This window comes from Corythoichthys intestinalis, chromosome 6, assembly GCF_030265065.1.
Source record: "Corythoichthys intestinalis isolate RoL2023-P3 chromosome 6, ASM3026506v1, whole genome shotgun sequence".
Taxonomy (NCBI): Eukaryota; Metazoa; Chordata; class Actinopteri; order Syngnathiformes; family Syngnathidae; genus Corythoichthys; species Corythoichthys intestinalis.
In genome coordinates this window covers 2,672,413-2,690,160 of record NC_080400.1, presented here as the reverse complement: position 1 = coordinate 2,690,160, position 17,748 = coordinate 2,672,413, and the positions used below count along the sequence as shown (strand labels likewise).

Here is a 17,748-nt window from a genome sequence, read left to right as displayed (position 1 = left end):
CTTTTGCAAGGCACGGTATATACATACATACATGGATAGAATGTAATTTTTAATCAATTAATCAAATAGTATAGTCTGAAAAATGCTATTTAATTTCAATTTAAAAAAAACAAAAAATAGAAATACAATCTGAAAAAAAAAAATCCACAAAAAAAGTAAATACATTTTTAGTTATTTATTTACTTTCGGCAATCCATAGCTCACTTCCAATTTCCCGTAGCTCTTCATCAATTGAACTGAGATTGAGGTGTTTTATTTTATATTTTTCTTACTCACTTTGCAGAAAAGAACCCGCGAGAAACTGGTGCAGGTTTTGTCCTTATGCGGGCAGGAAGTGGGTCTCACCAAAAACCCTTCGGTAACGCCCCCGCACCCCGCCCGCCGTCTCGTCCGCGCGCTAACATTCGTCTTTTCGGCCCGGCAGGTGATTTTCTCTAGCTGCGGCGAGCCGGACCTGACGGTGCGGCGGCGTAGTCCGGCGTACCACCGAGACGGCAGCCCGGAAGCTGCCTCGGAGCAGCAGTTCCGTGTCTTCTGCGACTTTGATTTCCTGGATGTGGAGCTGGAAGACGGAGAGGTCAGCTCATTTTGTAGCAAAAGGACCCTCATCCATTTCATTGACAGCGCGAGACGTCTCGTGCCAATGGCAGTCAATGAGTTGAAATTAAAAAGTCAATTTAAAGATTGAAGATTTTTTTCAATTTTAATTTATGTATTTACTTTTTTTATTCAATTATCTCTATTTTTTAAATTATTATTACTGTTTTGTACTTATTTAGTTTATGAACATGTTTTTACATTTTAAAACATTTCAAATTTGTATTTTAACTCTCATTTTTTTTTCTGTGTTGTTTATATATTATTCCTATTTTGTTACTCCTGAATTTAATTATTAATTATTATAATTTATGAACAAATGCCCTCCATTTATTCAATGTATTTAATATAAATTTAAGTTTAATTTTTGATTTTTTTCTATATTATTGTTATATTGATTTTAATTTTTTTTTTAACTTATTTATTTTTATTAATCATTATTTAAATTATGAACAAATCCCGTTGCTTTTGTAGCTGTTTTAAAGTTATAATTGTTTTAATACATTTTCATATAGAGTTAACATTTTTCTTTTGTTATTATTTTTTTTTTAAAGTTATTTTCTTATTCTTTTTTTTTTTTTAATGTATGTACATATTTTTATTTTTAACTATTTTGGATTAGACATCTAGTGCTGTCAATAGCAGGCATAGTTATATATTTTTTTATGTATAATAATATATATATATATATATGTATTATAGGGCTGTAGTAATATTATAGTTTTATGTTTTTGTTCACAATCCAGGAGTTGCAGGTAAGGTTGCTGTTTATTTTCTTTTTTTTTTTTTTTAATGTATGTACGTATTTTTATTTTTAACTATTTTGGATTAGACATCTAGTGCTGTCAATAGCAGGCATAGTTATATTTTTTTTTATGTATAATAATAATATATATATATATATATGTATTATAGGGCTGTAGTAATATTATATTTTTATGTTTTTGTTCACAATCCAGGAGTTGCAGGTAAGGTTGCTGTTTTAGTCGTGTGTGCATGTGCGTGCGCATATGCGTGCCACCCACTACTTGCAGTGCAGTGTCATATGACTCATTCATGTTCACAAAAGTATGCATGTTGTTGGAATTGTGTTGATTCATTAATTAATTCAATTTTATGATTTTATAATTACTTTTGCTCTGCTTATTATGTCTTTTTTTAATTTTTTTTTTTTTTTTTTTAAAGCTCAGGCAATGTCATCATAATCATGAATTATTATTTTAATATTATGCATCCTAATTATTATTATTTATTGAAATTATGATTTAGTCATTCCTTAAATATTTAGTTATGGTGCTTTTTAGTTTAAATTGTATTTATTTATTCATAATTGGGCTGTCAAAATGATCACGTTAACGGGCGGTAATTAATTTTTAAAATTAATCACGTTAAAATATTTGACGCAATTAACGCACATGTCCCGCTCAGACAGTATTCTGCCTTTTGGTAAGTTTTACAGCAAGGCTTTTTGTGCTGTCTAACAGCGAACTCTTGCGGTCGCTTTGCGGCATGGTTTATTGTTTTCTTGCCAGTTCAATATGGCTGCACGACGTCTCGGGCTGACGCCTACGTTGTAATGTTGTGCTTATATGATCCTTGGACAGGATTTGTCCGTAAGTATAGTTGTAGTAAAGAATGTACATATTATGTTAGTAAGCGAAATGTTATATTTTTTGTATGAGATGCTTTTTGTTTATGTTAATGCAATGCTTGTGTACTTTTTTTTGTAGTTTTACGACGGTCTAAAGAGGACAATGGTTTGAGGCCATTTTATTAATAAATCAGATGAAAAAGGAAGAAGTCTGATTATTAAGGCGTCGTTCACTAGTCGTCTAGCTTTGGAAAAAGTAGACGCTTCGGAGTGAGGACAGCATAGACAGACTTAAATGACAGTAGAGTGAAATGCCCACTACAGTCCTTATGTACCGTATGTTGAATGTATACATCCATCTTGTGTCTTATCTTTCCATTCCAACAATTTATTTTACAGAATATATATGTATAATTTACAGAAAAATATGACATATTTTATAGATGGTTTGAATTGCGATTAATTGCGATTAATTACGATTAATTAATTTTTTAGCTGTAATTAACTCGATTAAAAATTTTAATCGTTTGACAGCCCTAATTCATAATAATTAAGATTAATACTGCAAATTAATTAATTACAATTATTAATAATATTTTCTTCATTCATATATTGTATTCCCCCGCCCGTCCAGTTATAAAAAAAAAAAAATATATATATATATACATAATAGGGCTGTCAAAATTATCGCGTTAACGGGCGGTAATCAATTTTTTTAAACTAATCACGTTGAAATATTTGACACAATTAACGCACATGCCCCGCTCAAACAGATTAAAATGACAGCACAGTGTCTTGTCCTGTTACTTGTGTTTTTTGGTGTTTTGTCGCCCTCTGCTGATGCTTGGGTGTGACTGTTTTTTCTGGGTTTCAGCACAATGAGCCTTGTGTAATTATTGACATCAACAATGGCGAGCTACTAGATTATTTTTCATTGAAATTTTTACAAATTTTATTAAAACGAAAACATTAAGAAGGGTTTTATATAAAATTTCTATAACTTGTACTAACATTTATCTTTTAAGGACTACAAGTCTTTCTATCCATGGATCGCGTTAAGAAAATGATTATAATGTTAATGCCATCTTGTTGATTTATTGTTATAATAAACAAATACAGTACTTATGTACGGTATGTTGAATGTATATATCCGTCTTGTGTCTTCTCTTTCCATTCCAACAATAATTTACAGAAAAATCTGGCATATTTTATACATGGTCTGAATTGCGATTAATTACGATTAATCAATTTTTTAGCTGTAATTAACTCGATTAAAAATTTTAATCGTTTGACAGCCCTAGTAATTATTGACATCAACAATGGCGAGCTACTAGTTTATTTTTTGATTGAAATTTATACAAATTTTATTAAAACGAAAACATTAACAGGGGTTTTAATATAAAATTTCTATAACTTGTACTAACATTTATCTTTTAAGAACTACTAGTCTTTCGATCCATGGATTGCTTTAACAGAATGTTAATAATGTTAATGCCATCTTGCTGATTTATTGTTATAATAAACAAATACAGTACTTATGTACGGTATGTTGAATGTGTATATCCGTCTTGTGTCTTCTCTTTCCATTCCAACAATAATTTACAGAAAAATATGGCATATTTTATAGATGGTTTGAATTGCGATTAATTACAATTCATTTTTAAGCTGTGATTAACTCGATTAAAAATTTTAATTGTTTGGCAGCCCTAATATATAATAATGATAACTCAGGCAATGTCATTATAATCATAAATATTTTTAAAAATATTTACTTATTCATGATAATTACTACTCATTTAAATTATGATTTGTTCATTCAAAATATTACTTTTATTTTGATTTTTTTTAAAAATCATTCTTTTTTATCTTTAGTTATGGTTCTTTTTAGTTGTAATATTATTTATTCAATTTATAATAGGATTAATACTACTCATTTATTTTATTAGTTTACAGTTATTATTATTTATAATTTTTATTCCTGCTTATTTTTTTTAGCTTAGGCTTTGATGACTAAAATTACTCATATGCTGTGATATGATCATGTTATTGATTGTGTTGAATAGAAGCTAACTGTAGTGCTGTACTGTACTATTTGACGAATGCTTTTTTGTGTGTGTTTGCGGCAGGGCGAGACTGTTGACAACTTCAACTGGGGCGTGCGGCGCCACTCGGTGGACAGCCTGGAGGGGAGCCCCCAACTCCCGTCCCACGGTGACTGGGACGAGTCCTCGGAGGAGGGTTCCTTCTCTGCCGGACAGAACCACTCCCGCTCTCTGCCGGTACCGTTGGACGCCCGGTACAGTCGACGGCAGCCATGGGTTATGCTTACGTCCTGTTTTTTTGCAGTTTTTGCAAGCAGATGAAGACACGAACGAGGTGGAAGCGTCTATCCGTCGGCTCTCGCACGAGTTTGACTGCGGCGGCGACGGATTGGACGCTACGTACGCTTTCGACAGACAGGTGGACGCGCCCAGGTATGGTATTTTTATTGATGTCGTCACTCAACACCTTACAAAGACTTGATCACTTTTGATTTTTGCCAGTTTTGTTTGTCTGAACGGACAATGGACTCCTGACTCAAATCAATCGATAACTGCTTTGACAGTCAGTTGTTTAAGTGACATTGTTGACCTCAAAATTGTCCAAATCTTTAAGAGTCTAATATTTTAATTTGTTTTTCATTTTGATTAAAAAAATTTTTTTTTAAATTGTTTTACAACCAAACAGAAAAATCAAAACAAAAGGACAGAAATCAATGTTCTTTATTATTATTATTTTTACATTTAAATTTTTTTTTAAATTATTATTTATTTATCTCTTTAAAAGAGGGGAAAACATTATTATTATTATTTTTAATTTTTATTCATTTATGTGTTTTAATTGAAAAAGAAACGAGCAAAATTGTAAATATATTTTTATTTAACTTTTTTATTGAAAGAAGCTAAAAAAAGAATAACGAGTCAATTTAGGAACAAGAGGAAACCTCAAATTCAACCTCAAAAACTCAAGCTCAACCTCAAAAACTACCTCAAAAATTCAACTTCAAACTTCAACCCAACCTCAAAAATTCAAATTCAAAGTCAAATTCAACTTCAAATTCACAAACTCAACCTCAAAAAGTCAATCTCAAACTCTACTTTAAAAGTTCAACTTCAAACTGAAACTCAACCTCAAAAACTCAAAACTCAACCTGTGAAATCCAACCTCAAGAATTATAAGTCAAGCTCAACCTCATAAATTCAAAGTCAAATTCAACTTCAAAATGTCAAACTCAACCTCAAAAACTACCTCAAAAATTCAACTTCAAACTGAAACTCAACATCAAACTCAACTTCAAAATTTAAAACAAAACTCAACCTCTGAAACTCAACCTCAACCTCAAAAACTACCTCAAAAGTTCAACTTCTAACTTAAACCCAACCTCAAAAATTCAAAGTCAAACTCAACCTAAAAAAATTCAAATTCAACTTCAAACTGAAACTCAACCTCAAAAACTCAAAACTCAACCTGTGAAACCCAACCTCAAAAACTACCTCAAAAGTTCAACTTCAAACTCAAACCCAACCTCAAAAATTCAAAGTCAAACTCAACCTAAAAAAATTCTAATTCAACTTCAAACTCTCAAACTCTACCTCAAAAGTTCAACTTCAAACTGAAACTCAACCTCAAAAACTCAAAACTCAACATGTGAAACCTAACCTCAAAAATTAGAAGTCAAACTCAACCTCATAAATTCAAAGTCAAATTCAACTCAAAACCTCAAACTCAACCTCAGAAACTCAACCTCAAGCTCAAAGTCCACCTCAAAAATTCAACTTCAAACTAAAACTCAACCTCAAGCAAACTTTGTCTCAAAAAACTCAATTTCAAACTGAAACTCAACTGCAAAAATTCAAAGTCAAATTCAACTTCAAAACCTGAAACTCAACCTCAAAAACTACCTCAAAAGTTCAACTTCAAACTTAAACCCAACCTCAAAAATTCAAAGTCAAACTCAATCTAAAAAATTCAAAGTCAAATTCAACTTTAAAATCTCAAACTCAACCTCAGAAACGCAATCTCAAACTCTACCTCAAAAGTTCAACTTCAAACTGAAAGGCAACCTCAAAAACTCAAAACTCAACCTGTGAAACCCAACCTCAAAAATTCAAAGTCAAACTCAACCTCATAAATTCAAAGTCAAATTCAACTCAAAACCTCAAACTCAACCTCAAGGTCAAGGTCGACCTCAAAAACGACCTCAAAAATTCAACTTCAAACTAAAACTCAACCTCAAGCTCAAACTTAATCTCAAAAAACTCAATTTCAAACTGAAACTCAACCTCAAAAACTCAAAACTCAACATGTGAAACCCAACCTCAAAAATTCAAAGTCAAACTCAACCTCAAAAATTCAAAGTCAAATTCAATTTAAAACCTCGAACTCAACCTCCGAAACTCAACCTCTGAAACTCAATCTCAATGTCAAAATCAAATCCACGCACACAAAGCTCTGTTTCCTCCTCAGTCCACCGGAGGAGGAACGATACGACATCACGCCTCCGTCTTCCCCACCTCCTCCGCCCTCGCCCTTCTTCTCCGCCATTCTGGCGGCGTTCCAGCCGGCGGTGTGCGATGACGCCGAGGGGACCTGGCGGGCGCACCTCGGACAGCTGGCGTCCGACTCGGACGGCTCCTGCGCCGTCCACACCTTCCGAATCTTCTCTTGCCTCTTCCAGGTACACCCAAAGAGCCAACGACCATCATTTAAATCAAAACAACTAATAATGCTCAATTCCTAGCTGTTCTGATTTGACTTCGCAGAGCATCCAAAGGCAATTGAGCTCGCTGACGCGCGATGCCATGAGTTACCTGGACGGCAGGCTGACAGGATTAGGTGCTAAATTCCTCAGGTCGTCTGAAATGCTGAGCACGTGCGTCGAGTGCCCCCTGTTGTTTATCGACCCCGACACGGTGAGTCCCTCGCTCGCCTGACTCGTTGGTTCGGAGACGCAAGGAAAGAACACTTGGTAACGCCCCGTGTCGGCAGATCGTTTCAAACGGACTGCTGGAGAAAATGAAATTCAGCGTGTTGGAACTGCAGGAGTATCTGGATACTTACAACAGTAAAAAGGAGGCGCTGCTCACGGTAAGCGGACCAGGAATGACAGTATTCAGTCAATAAATACGTGGTTAATATCTGGAGAAATTCCGAATTGCATATAAAGCCATTCGGGTCATTTCCTGTTGTTATCTGTAAATTTTAAGCTCCTTGGTGGCAAGGCCCCGGGGGTCGATGAGATCCACCCGGAGTTCCTAAAGGCTCTGGATGTTGTGGGGCTGTCGTGGCTGACAAGCCTCTACAACATCACGTGGACATCGGGGACTGTGCCTATGGATTGGCAGACCAGGGTGGTGGACCCCCTTTTTAAGAAGGGGAACCAGAGGGTGTGTTCCAATTATAGAGGGATTACAGTCCTCAGCCTCCCCCGGTAAAGTCTATTAAGGGGTGCTGGAGAGGAGGGTCCGTCTGGAAGTCGAATCTCGGATTCAGGAGGAGCAGTGTGGTTTTCGTCCCGGCCGTGGAACAGTGGATCAGCTCTACACCCTCGGCAGGGTCTTAGAGGGTGCATGGGAGTTCGCCCAACCAGTCTACATGTGTGTTGTGGATCTGGAGAAGGCATTCGACCGTGTGCCTCGGCGAGGCCTGTGGGGTTGCTTCGGGAGTACGGGGTACCGAGCCACTTGGTGAGGGTTGTTCGGTCCCTGTACGACCGGTGTCAGAGTTTGGTCCGCATTGCCGACAGTAAGTCGAATTCGTTCCCAGTGAGGGTTAAGTCGAATTCGTTCCCAGTGAGGGTTGGACTCCGCCAAGGCTGCCCTTTGTCACCGATTCTGTTCATCATTTTTATGGACAGAATTTCTAGGTGCAGCCGAAGCATTGAGAGGGTCCGGTTTGGTGACCTCAGCATTGCATCTCTGCTTTTTGCAGATGATGCGATGCTGTTGGCCGCATCAAGCCGTGACCTCCAACTCTCACTGGAGCGGTTCGCAGCTGAGCGTGAAGCGGTCGGGATGAAGATCAGCACCTCCAAATCCGAGACCATGGTCCTCAGTCGGAAAAGGGTGGCGTGCCCTCTCCGGGTCGGGGATGGGATCCTGCCCCAAGTGGAGGAGTTCAAGTATCTTGGGGACCTATAACCCTTTGTAGGGTAGTTGTGGAGTTCCTTCTGCTTGGCTTAGGAGGTGCCCTGCACTACCGGAAAGTTTCCAAGACGGCAGCTTTCAGGGAAATCAACAAAGATCAAATGGTGCGATTCAAGGCATTGGAAGATCGCGTCGAGGCTCGGACCGAGAACTGGCTCCGTGGACTCACGGTTCGGTCCGAGGAAGGATGGAGAAAAGTGGATACTATCTTGCGCCTGGTGACGGAACTGTCGGGGCAGGTGACAACTGTCGAGGCAGACCGCGACTAATGGCAATGACTTAAGGGACCTGAGATCTCGCCTACGCCATGAGGAGCGCAAATTTGACTGAAGACCAACAGTATTTGAGCATATTTAATTACTTATTCGGCTTAATTTGATTATAATTTTCCTTTCCCAAACACCCCCGCCCTCCTGGGAAGAGCTACCCAGATGTTCCTATCTTTTGTCCTTGATCTCGTCCCAAGGCCGGTCACAGAGCTCTGCGACTCTTATTTTGTCTACAGACACTCAAAAATACTGATATACAGGTACTTGTGCACTCACACACTAACACACAACCCCCCCCCCCAATCCGTCCCCGCCTTTTCCTGCTATCGCTCCCCCCCTCTCTCCAGCCATGACTGGTAGTTTTTATACATAAAATCCCTGCACGTGACCGTTGCGTCGTGTCATACCCCTGCTATGTTGTATGATATATGTGTGTCTACTTGTAACTTGCTCTGTAATTGCTGAAGAAGAGAGAGAAGTGGCGGCGCGGACCAAAGTCTGCAGCGGCCCGATGCTCACTCATCGAACGGAATTTCGTTGCATCTGTTGTCATCTTGGGAGAGCTGGTGTCAATAACAAATAAAATCTCTGAATCTGAATCTCTGAATCTGAGTGTTGTTCACGAGTGAGGGTAGGAGGGTGCGGGGGATCGACAGGCGGATCGGTGCAGCGTCTGCAGAAATGCGGATTCTGCACCGGTCCGTAGTGGTAAAGGAGCTGAGCTGAAAGGCAAAGCTCTCCATTTACCAGTCGATCTACATTCCTGCCCTCACCTATGGTCACGAGCTGTGGGTCTTGACCGAAAGAACAAGATCCCGGATACAAGCGGCCGAAATGAGTTTCCTCCGCAGGGTGTCCAGGTGCTCCCTTAGAGATAGGGTGAGAAGTTCGGTCATCCGGGAGGGACTTGGCGTCGAGCCGCTACTCCTCCGCGTTGAGAGGCTGGCTCGGGCATCTGGTTCGGATGCCTCCTGGACGCCTCCCTGGAGAGGTGTTCCGGGCATGTCCTACCAGCAGGAGGCCCTGGGGACGACTCAGGACACGCTGGAGCGACTAAGTCTCTCGGCTGGCCTGGGAACACCTTGGTATGCCGCCGAAGGAGCTGTTTGAAGTGGCTGGTGAGAGGGAAGTCTGGGCTTCCCTGTTAAAGCGGCTGCCCCTGCGACCCGACCCCGGAGCAAGTGGAAGATGGATGGATGGATGGATGGATGGATGGATAGCCCTCTGGGGATTGGCTATTTTTCAGCCGCAGCCTCCTGACTATCCTGACACCTGGCTAGATGGACCTCCTCTTGTTTCTTCATTCCATTGTGTAACATGGGTTAAGATTCCCTTATTTTAGCCAGTACTTGTTTTTCCCACACTGCCTGAATGCACCACAGCACATGAGAAGTCACATTACACCAATTATCCAATCACCAGTCACCTAGGCACTATATAAGCTTCCTTGACTCCTCTCCCTTCAGTTGTGTGGGAGAGAAGCAAAGGAGCAACAGCTGCAGGTCAGTCTCAAACACTTTTTGATGCATCCAATCAATTGTTTTTCAAACTTGCAAAGGCTGTTTTATAACTTATAGAACCAGACATTTTAGTTGTGTTGGGGACCTGTTAGTGTGAGTGCTCAACTACATCCAAGTGCACTGGTGAGTCTGAATTTTTCCATCTATTGTTAGCGGGTTAGCCACCGTGCTAACTTATGCTACCTTATGTGTTAATGTGATTTGCTGTGTCTGTTGGTTCTTTATTACTGTATTTAGTTATGTTAGCATTCTGATGCTAATGCTAACATGCTAATGCTAACATGTGAATAGTATTGCATTTTTAGTCATTGCAATTGTTCAATTGGGTTGGTTGGTACATGCAGGCCAGGTGGTCCTCCCTGCCTTGGGACCACACCAACAAAAGGATGGCGAGCTAGAACTTGAGCCAGGAGCCTGACGGTCCTTTTCCTTGTCTTCAACACAAGTCAGGGTCTGGTAGGAGGCTCTGCATCCTGTTTTTCTCTCCCCACTACTCAGGTCAAGCACTTCCAATACCCATTCAACTTGTGACTAATCAAGCAGCGCTAATGGACTCTCACCTTGTACTGTACCTCCATAAAACTGAAGTCATTCAGTCATGCTCTTGACTGTTTGTAAGTTACGAACGTTGGGGTGGGGAAAGTGAACTGGGTTTGTTTCCCCCGGTGGATCAACTGTAACTTGTGTACACATTGGTATTTTGTAAATATTTGTTTATTTTTCTGTGTCACTTTTTGTAAAATACATATTTCACTCAAACCAACTCTGTCGTAATTCATTGCCGCTGCCCTCTAGTAGCCGAACTAGATCTTCCTGATTTGCCCACTAGTTTGTCACCTCAGTGGTGCTCTTAACACAGCTCATACTTGTTACAATTGCATCTCTACACACTGGACCTCCTGCTGCTAATACCCACCATCAGTCCTGGTGCATCTATAGCAGAGGTGGGCAAACTATTCCACAAAGGGCCGTAGTGGGTGCAGGTTTTTGTTCAAACCCATCATGAGGACAGCCTTTCACCAATCTGGTTTCTTAAAAGTGCAATCAGTGGATTGCAGTCAGGTGCTTCTTGTTTCTGCTGAAAACTCATTGGTTCAACTGTCTGTGTTGAATCAGTTGGAACAATGACCAGGACCCACTGCGGACCTCGAGGACCGGTTTGCCCACCCCTGATCTATATAGCCTGTCAGTCCTGGGAGTGGATCTCTGCTGACTGTGGTTCTCCCCAAGGGTTCTCATTTTTCCCAAAGGGTTTTTAGTTTTTCCTTGCCGACACGGAGGGTCTAAGGAGGGGGGATGCCCAGGACTTGAACTTTATCTAATTCATCTACTGTTTCTGACTGTGTATCATAGGCTACGTTCATACTACAGGTCTTAATGCACAAATCCGATTTTTTTGTCATTTGTTTTTTTGACATGCCCGTTCAGACTGCCTTTGTCCATTGAGACCATTCAAGTATTACGCATGCGCACTAATTCGCAGTCCGACACGCGCTGAGCAAGACGACCCGCATGCGCAGAAGCATCAAAACAAATGACACACGTCATCAGTCATTCCAGGGATATCATATTTTGCTTTTCAAAAGGAGGGCACAAATAACAGACATAAATAATCCCCGTTTAGGCTTATATTCAAAGTTTATATGGATCGATAGCATGCACGCACGGTCTGTGCACGTCACACACACATACAGGCAGTTTGCCCCGACCTCGGCCGTGTAGGCAATGTTGAAATATTGCTCACTTGGAGCAGAGAGAAAACTGAGCATTCTCAGGCTTATCCTCAACCCATTTTTATTTTTTATGACTGTTGTCAAGCCCAGCCCTTCCCCAAAAGCCGTGTTCACTGCAAGCTAGGCGCTAATAACGCACAGCTGCACCGCTACGGTAAGCGTCTCTCTCGCTATTTGATGACGTAATTGCTGCATGAAATCCGATTTGGGAGAGTGGACAGTACAGACCGCCGCGACAGTCTGGAAAAATGTGGCACAGATCGGATTTGAACCACATACGAAAGTGACCCAGATCGGATTTGAAATGGTCCAGTTCTATGCGACTTGTCACGTTCAGACCGTCAAGTTAATGCCTCACTCGAGTCGGAAAAACACGAAAAAATCGGATTCGTGCATTAAGACCTGTAGTATGAACGTAGCCATATTGCCTCTGCAAAGCCCTTTGAGACAACCTTGTTGTGATATAGGACTACACAAATAAAATTGAGATGGATGGATGGATTGTCTACTCTACCCACCTCCGACTAATAATTGGGTTTTGTCATTCACAGTGGGTGAGTGAGTTTCCCAGAAGCCCTGGCAGTCAGCCATTGGACCAAAAGGTAACAAAAACATTGGTGCCATCTTGAATTTCGCTTTCTGTGCCGTGGATAATGTTAGACGTCCAATCATCCTAATGTTCTTTGTCAGTCACTGGTAGAAGTCAATTCCATTTTCCAGTCACAAGACCTCTAACCCCTTGTATGGCGAGTGACTATTTTTGGTCATTCAAAAGAACAATGTTCTAATCCTGTCAAGTAAAAGTAAAAGGTAGCACTTGTTTTATTTTCCAGCAGGTGGAGCTGTGCCAAAAACTCTACAAACTCCACTTTCAACTTTTACTGCTCTTTCAGTCCTACTGGAAGATGATTGAGACGGTCCAATCCATTGTCTGTCTTCGCAAAGTAAGGACTTGATTTACGCTGTGTATAGAAATTGCGTGTCATTTTTTTTTCTCATCCGTAGCTAAGCAACATGTCTGAAGAGATGAGCGACTTGAAGAAGCGGCTGCTGGCCGCAGTGCCGGAAGAAGACAAAAGGGCGGCGCCAGAGTTCGCTTTCAGCTCTTCTGAAGAGGCAGTGCAGGCCATCTTGGAGGCTCTCAAGGACCAGCGCGGCCTGGCGTCTGCTATCTGCTATATTAGGGAGTGCAGGTGATGATACCGCAATTATTTTAGTTATTATTTGGGTCACTTCCTGTTAATTTTTGGGTACTTATGGGTCACTTCCTGTACATTTTGGACCATTTTCTGTTGATTTTGGGTCACTTCCTTATCATTTTAGGGTACTTACAGGTCACTTATTAGCTCACTTTCTCTTCATTGGTCACTTCTTGTTGATTTTAGAACTTTTGCAGATACTTCCTGTTCATTTTGGATCACTTCCTGTTGATGTTGGATCACTTCCTTATCGTTTTAGGGTACTTACAGGTCACTTATTATACATTTGGTATCATTTCTTGTTGACTTTAGGAGATATCCAACCCACTTTCTCTTCATTTGTGGCTTCCTGTTGATTTTGGGTCACTTCCTGTTGGTTGTGGGTCACTTCCTTGTCATTTTAGGGTACTTCCGGCCCACTTCCTTTTCATTGGACACTTCCTGTTGGTTGTGGGTCACCTCCTGTTGGTTTTAGGTCATCATTTTAGGATACTTACAGCTCACTTCCTGTGTATTTTGGGGTATCTAGGGGCCACTTTGTGTACATATTGGATAATTTCCTATTAATTTTAGGGAATTTGCAGCCCACTTTCTCTTCATTGGTCACTTGCTGTTGATTTTAAAGCATTTACATATAATTCCTATTGATTTTGGGTCACTTTGTGTTGGTTTGGGTAACTTACCTATCATTTTAGGGTACTTACATGTCACTTCCTGTACTTTTTGGACCATTTCCTGTTGGTTTTAAGGGATTTCCGGCCTACTTCCTCTTCATTGTTCACTTCCTGTTGATTTTACGGCAGTTCCAGATACTTCCTGTTCATTTTAGGTCACTTCCTGTTGATGTTGGGTCACTTCCTTATTATTTTAGGGTACTTACAGGTCACCTATTATACATTTGGTATCATTTCTTGTTAACTTTAGGAAATATCTAACCCACTTTCTCTTCATTGGTGCTTCCTGTTGATTTTAGGTCACTTCTTGTTGATGTTTGGTCACTTCCTTATTATTTTAGGGTACTTACAGGTCACTTCCTGTACATTTTGGATCATTTTCTGTTGATTTTAAGGGATTTCCGGCGCACTTCCTCTTCATTGGTGGCTTCCTGTTGATTTTGGGTCACTTCCTCGTCATTTTAGGGTACTTACAGGTCACTTCCTGTACATTTTGGATCATTTCCTGTTGATTTTAAGGGATTTCTGGCCCACCTTCTCTTCGTTGGACACTTCCTATTGATTTTGTGTCACTTCCTGTTGGATTTAGGTCACTTCTGCATCATTTTAGGATACTTACAGGTCACTTCCTGTGTATTTTGGGGTATCTTAGGGCCACTTTGTGTACATATTGGATAATTTCCTATTAATTTTAAGGAATTTGCAGCCCACTTTCTCTTCATTGGTCACTTCCTGTTTATTTTAAAGCATTTACTTATAATTCCTATTGATTTTGGGTCACTTTGTTTTGGTTTGGGTAACTTTCCCTCATTTTAGGGTGCTTACATGTCCCTTCCTGTACTTTTTGGACCATTTCTGTTGATTTTAAGGGATTTCCGGCCCACCTCCTCTTCATTGTTCACTTCCTGTTGATTTTACGGCAGTTCCAGATACTTCCTGTTCATTTTAGGTCAATTCCTGTTGATATTGGGTCAATTCCTTGTCATTTTAGGGTACTTACAGGTCACTTCCTGTGCATTTGGAATCATTTCTTGTTTACTTTAGGGGATTTCCAGCCCATTTTCTCTTCATTGGTAACTTCCTGTATATTTTAGGGAACTTACAGGTCACTTGCTGTACATTTTGGGGTATCTGTGCGTCACTTCCTGTAGATTTTGGATCATTTCCTGTTGATTCTAAGGGACTTCCGGCCCACTTCTTCTTCATTGGTCACTTCTGTTGATTTTAGGGCATTTGCAGATAACTACTGTTGATTTTGGGTCACTTCCTTGTAGTTTTAGGGTATCTTAGGGCCATTTTCTATACATTTTAGATAATTTCCTGTTGAATAATGGCATTTTCGGGCCACTTCCTCTGCATTGGTCACTTGCTGTTGTTTTGGGTCACTTCCTTGTCATTTTAGGGTACTTACTGCTAACTTCCTGTACATTTTGGGGTATCTTAGGGCCACTTTGTCCATTTTCCTGTTGATTTTAAGGCAATTTTGGGCAACTCCCCCTTAATTGGTCACTTCCTGTTAATTTTAGGGCATTTCCAGATACTTCCTGTTAATTTTGGGTCTTGTCCTTGTGTTTTTAGGATACTTATAGGTCACTTCCTGTACATTATGGGGTATCTAAGGGCCATTTATCATAATTCCTGTTGATTTTAGAGCATTTCTGGGCCACTTCCTCTACATTGATCACGTCCTGTTAATTTTATGGCATTTCTAGATACTGTTGAAATTCGCCTCCCCTGACAAGCCGCACAGAAACAGCGACAGCTGAACAAAGTGCCGCTCTGCCGATGCTGCCTCCACGCACGCCAACCGGGAAGGTGGAACTCCGCGCGTTCATCTCTGATATTAACCCTTTGTACTGACTTCATATTCCAAAAGTTTGAAAAAGACTCGCCGAAAGCAGGTAGACAATTTATTCGTCGACAATGGTCAAAAACAAGGCAAAAACAGACGACGGAGGGACAATTCTGGATCCAAAACAAGGCTACATATTTCCGAGCAGCTAAATCTGTCTATCTCAGTGTCCAGTGTTTTTTAAGTCCGTGGGCCGGCCGAAGGTGTGTTCAGGCGTTGCTTTGGGATCATCCCTCTCTGCCCAGTTTCGGGCTGTTTAGGTTCGTGCGTGGATGGGATGTGGTTGCCACAGCGACCGACGCTGGTCTTGACGTCACAAGCGCCTGCTATCAACTTTGTTATCCGGGCTGGCACTACTTGTTTTAGGACAAAGCATGCTGGTCTTTGTTCTTGTTCATTTGTCGGGAGGACTGATTGCCAGAGTTGGTGCGTCAATCTTGCTCCTGGCGCACACGTTTTGGGCTTCTGTGATAGGATGGCGTTGTGTATCTATTCTGTTTCTTTAAACTATGGTGTGCTATTTATTTATTTTACATTAGGTGTGTTAGAGTAGTGCAGTCCTACAGTAAATATGAGAAATGATACTATTCCCTGATTGATGATATATTGTGTGTTTGAGTAATGCAAACAGTTAGATGGTGCCTACAAGAAAAGGTACCATTTTTCCTTTTCCCCTTCATGAGCGCCGATAAGGTGATTCACTTTACTGTGTTCAAGGGCACGGAGTGAAGTCTGCCTAAACTATAGTTAAATGAATGTGTTATACTAATGCAAACAATTATATGGTGTGTGTGCGAGAATGGTACCTTTTCCCTTCAATACTTCCTGTTCATTTTGGGTCAATTCCTTGTAAATTTTAGGGTACTTACGAGTCACTTCCTGTGAATTTTGGATCATTTCCTGTTGATTTTAGAGAATGTTTCTGTTGGTTTTAGGGTACTTACAGGTCACCTCTGTTCTTCTTTGGCTGCCATCGATGGCGCTTGACTTCCTACTCGTGATAAACTCATGTAACGAGTCCTTGTCTTTCTAACTTGCAGAAGAACGTGGCCCAACATCTTCGGCAGCCCGTCGGAGGACGAGATCCAGATGTTACTCAACATCTACTTCCGGCACCAGACGCTGGGCCGGATCGGCACGTTAGCTTTGGTGGGTTCCGAGCCGGACCTGGAAAAGGTGGCCGCCCAGCTGACTGAGCTCAATGCGGAGTTGCGAGATGCCGCGGTTCGCGCGCGAGGCCGCCGGGACACCGCCTTTCTACCTGACGCTAAGGTTTCGGGATCCACATTATAAAGTTTAAAAAAGATTAAAATTGACAGTGAAAATACTGTCAAAACTACTTAAAGAACTAGTTTGACGCACAGGTGTTAAACTGGCGGCCCTGGGACCAATTCCTGTCCGCCGTGTCATTAAGTCAATCACAACTGTATGTTTCTTGCAAAATTATAATTCCATTTTTGTAATCCTCGATGAAAAACACAAGACTGCTGAAATATTTACTTTCCCCTTTAAAATATCAAAAATAGGAATATTTATTTTTTACCCCTTTTTCAAAAAAAAAACTAACAAAAATAATAATATATATATATATATATATATATAATTTTAGTAAAAAATAGTTTTTTTTTTCATTTAAAATCAAAGTAAAAAAAAGATTAAAAGATTAAAATCCATTCAAATTAACACGGAAATAAATATAAAATAAAAATATTTGTTTTCTCGCTTTATCATTTAAAACATTTTTTTCTCATTTAAAATCAAATAAGTAAAAAAAAAAAAGTGTGTGTGTGTGTATATATGTATGTATGTATATATATATAATGTGTGAATGTTTTTAATAAAAAAGTTGTTTCTTTTATTTTAATTAATATTGTTTTGTTTTCCCACTTTTTTTTCAATCAAAAATTTATGATAAATTTTTTAAATAATATTTCTATTGGTATTTAATATATTTTGAGGAAAAATCATATCAATAAAATCAAGCATAATTAAAATAATATTTAGGGTTTTTTTCCCCATTTGAAATCAAAGAAGTAAAAAAAAAAAAAAGACTAAAATGTATTCATGCCACAATTAATACAGAAGTCTTGATATTTACTTCCCCTTCCTTTTTTTTTTTTTTTTTTTT

The 17,748-nt window shown here is 39.8% G+C and overlaps 1 protein-coding gene across 3 annotated transcripts in view; it reads left to right on the top strand.

Annotated features, from left to right (window-relative positions):
* LOC130917461 (protein furry homolog) overlaps positions 1 to 17,182 on the top strand; it is a 79,844-nt gene extending 62,662 nt beyond the window's left edge. For 2 of the 3 annotated variants that reach the window (XM_057838891.1, XM_057838890.1), the window contains exons 49-58: positions 284 to 577; positions 4,315 to 4,467; positions 4,535 to 4,662; positions 6,695 to 6,905; positions 6,991 to 7,140; positions 7,217 to 7,315; positions 12,447 to 12,497; positions 12,729 to 12,839; positions 12,901 to 13,088; positions 16,661 to 17,182. In XM_057838891.1, coding sequence (XP_057694874.1) covers positions 284 to 577; positions 4,315 to 4,467; positions 4,535 to 4,662; positions 6,695 to 6,905; positions 6,991 to 7,140; positions 7,217 to 7,315; positions 12,447 to 12,497; positions 12,729 to 12,839; positions 12,901 to 13,088; positions 16,661 to 16,913 — 1,638 coding nt within the window. In that variant the 3' untranslated portion in view covers positions 16,914 to 17,182. The remainder of the gene's footprint in view (positions 1 to 283; positions 578 to 4,314; positions 4,468 to 4,534; positions 4,663 to 6,694; positions 6,906 to 6,990; positions 7,141 to 7,216; positions 7,316 to 12,446; positions 12,498 to 12,728; positions 12,840 to 12,900; positions 13,089 to 16,660) is intronic. The other variant, XM_057838892.1, reaches the window with a different exon arrangement.
* The last annotated feature ends 566 nt before the right edge of the window (positions 17,183 to 17,748 follow it).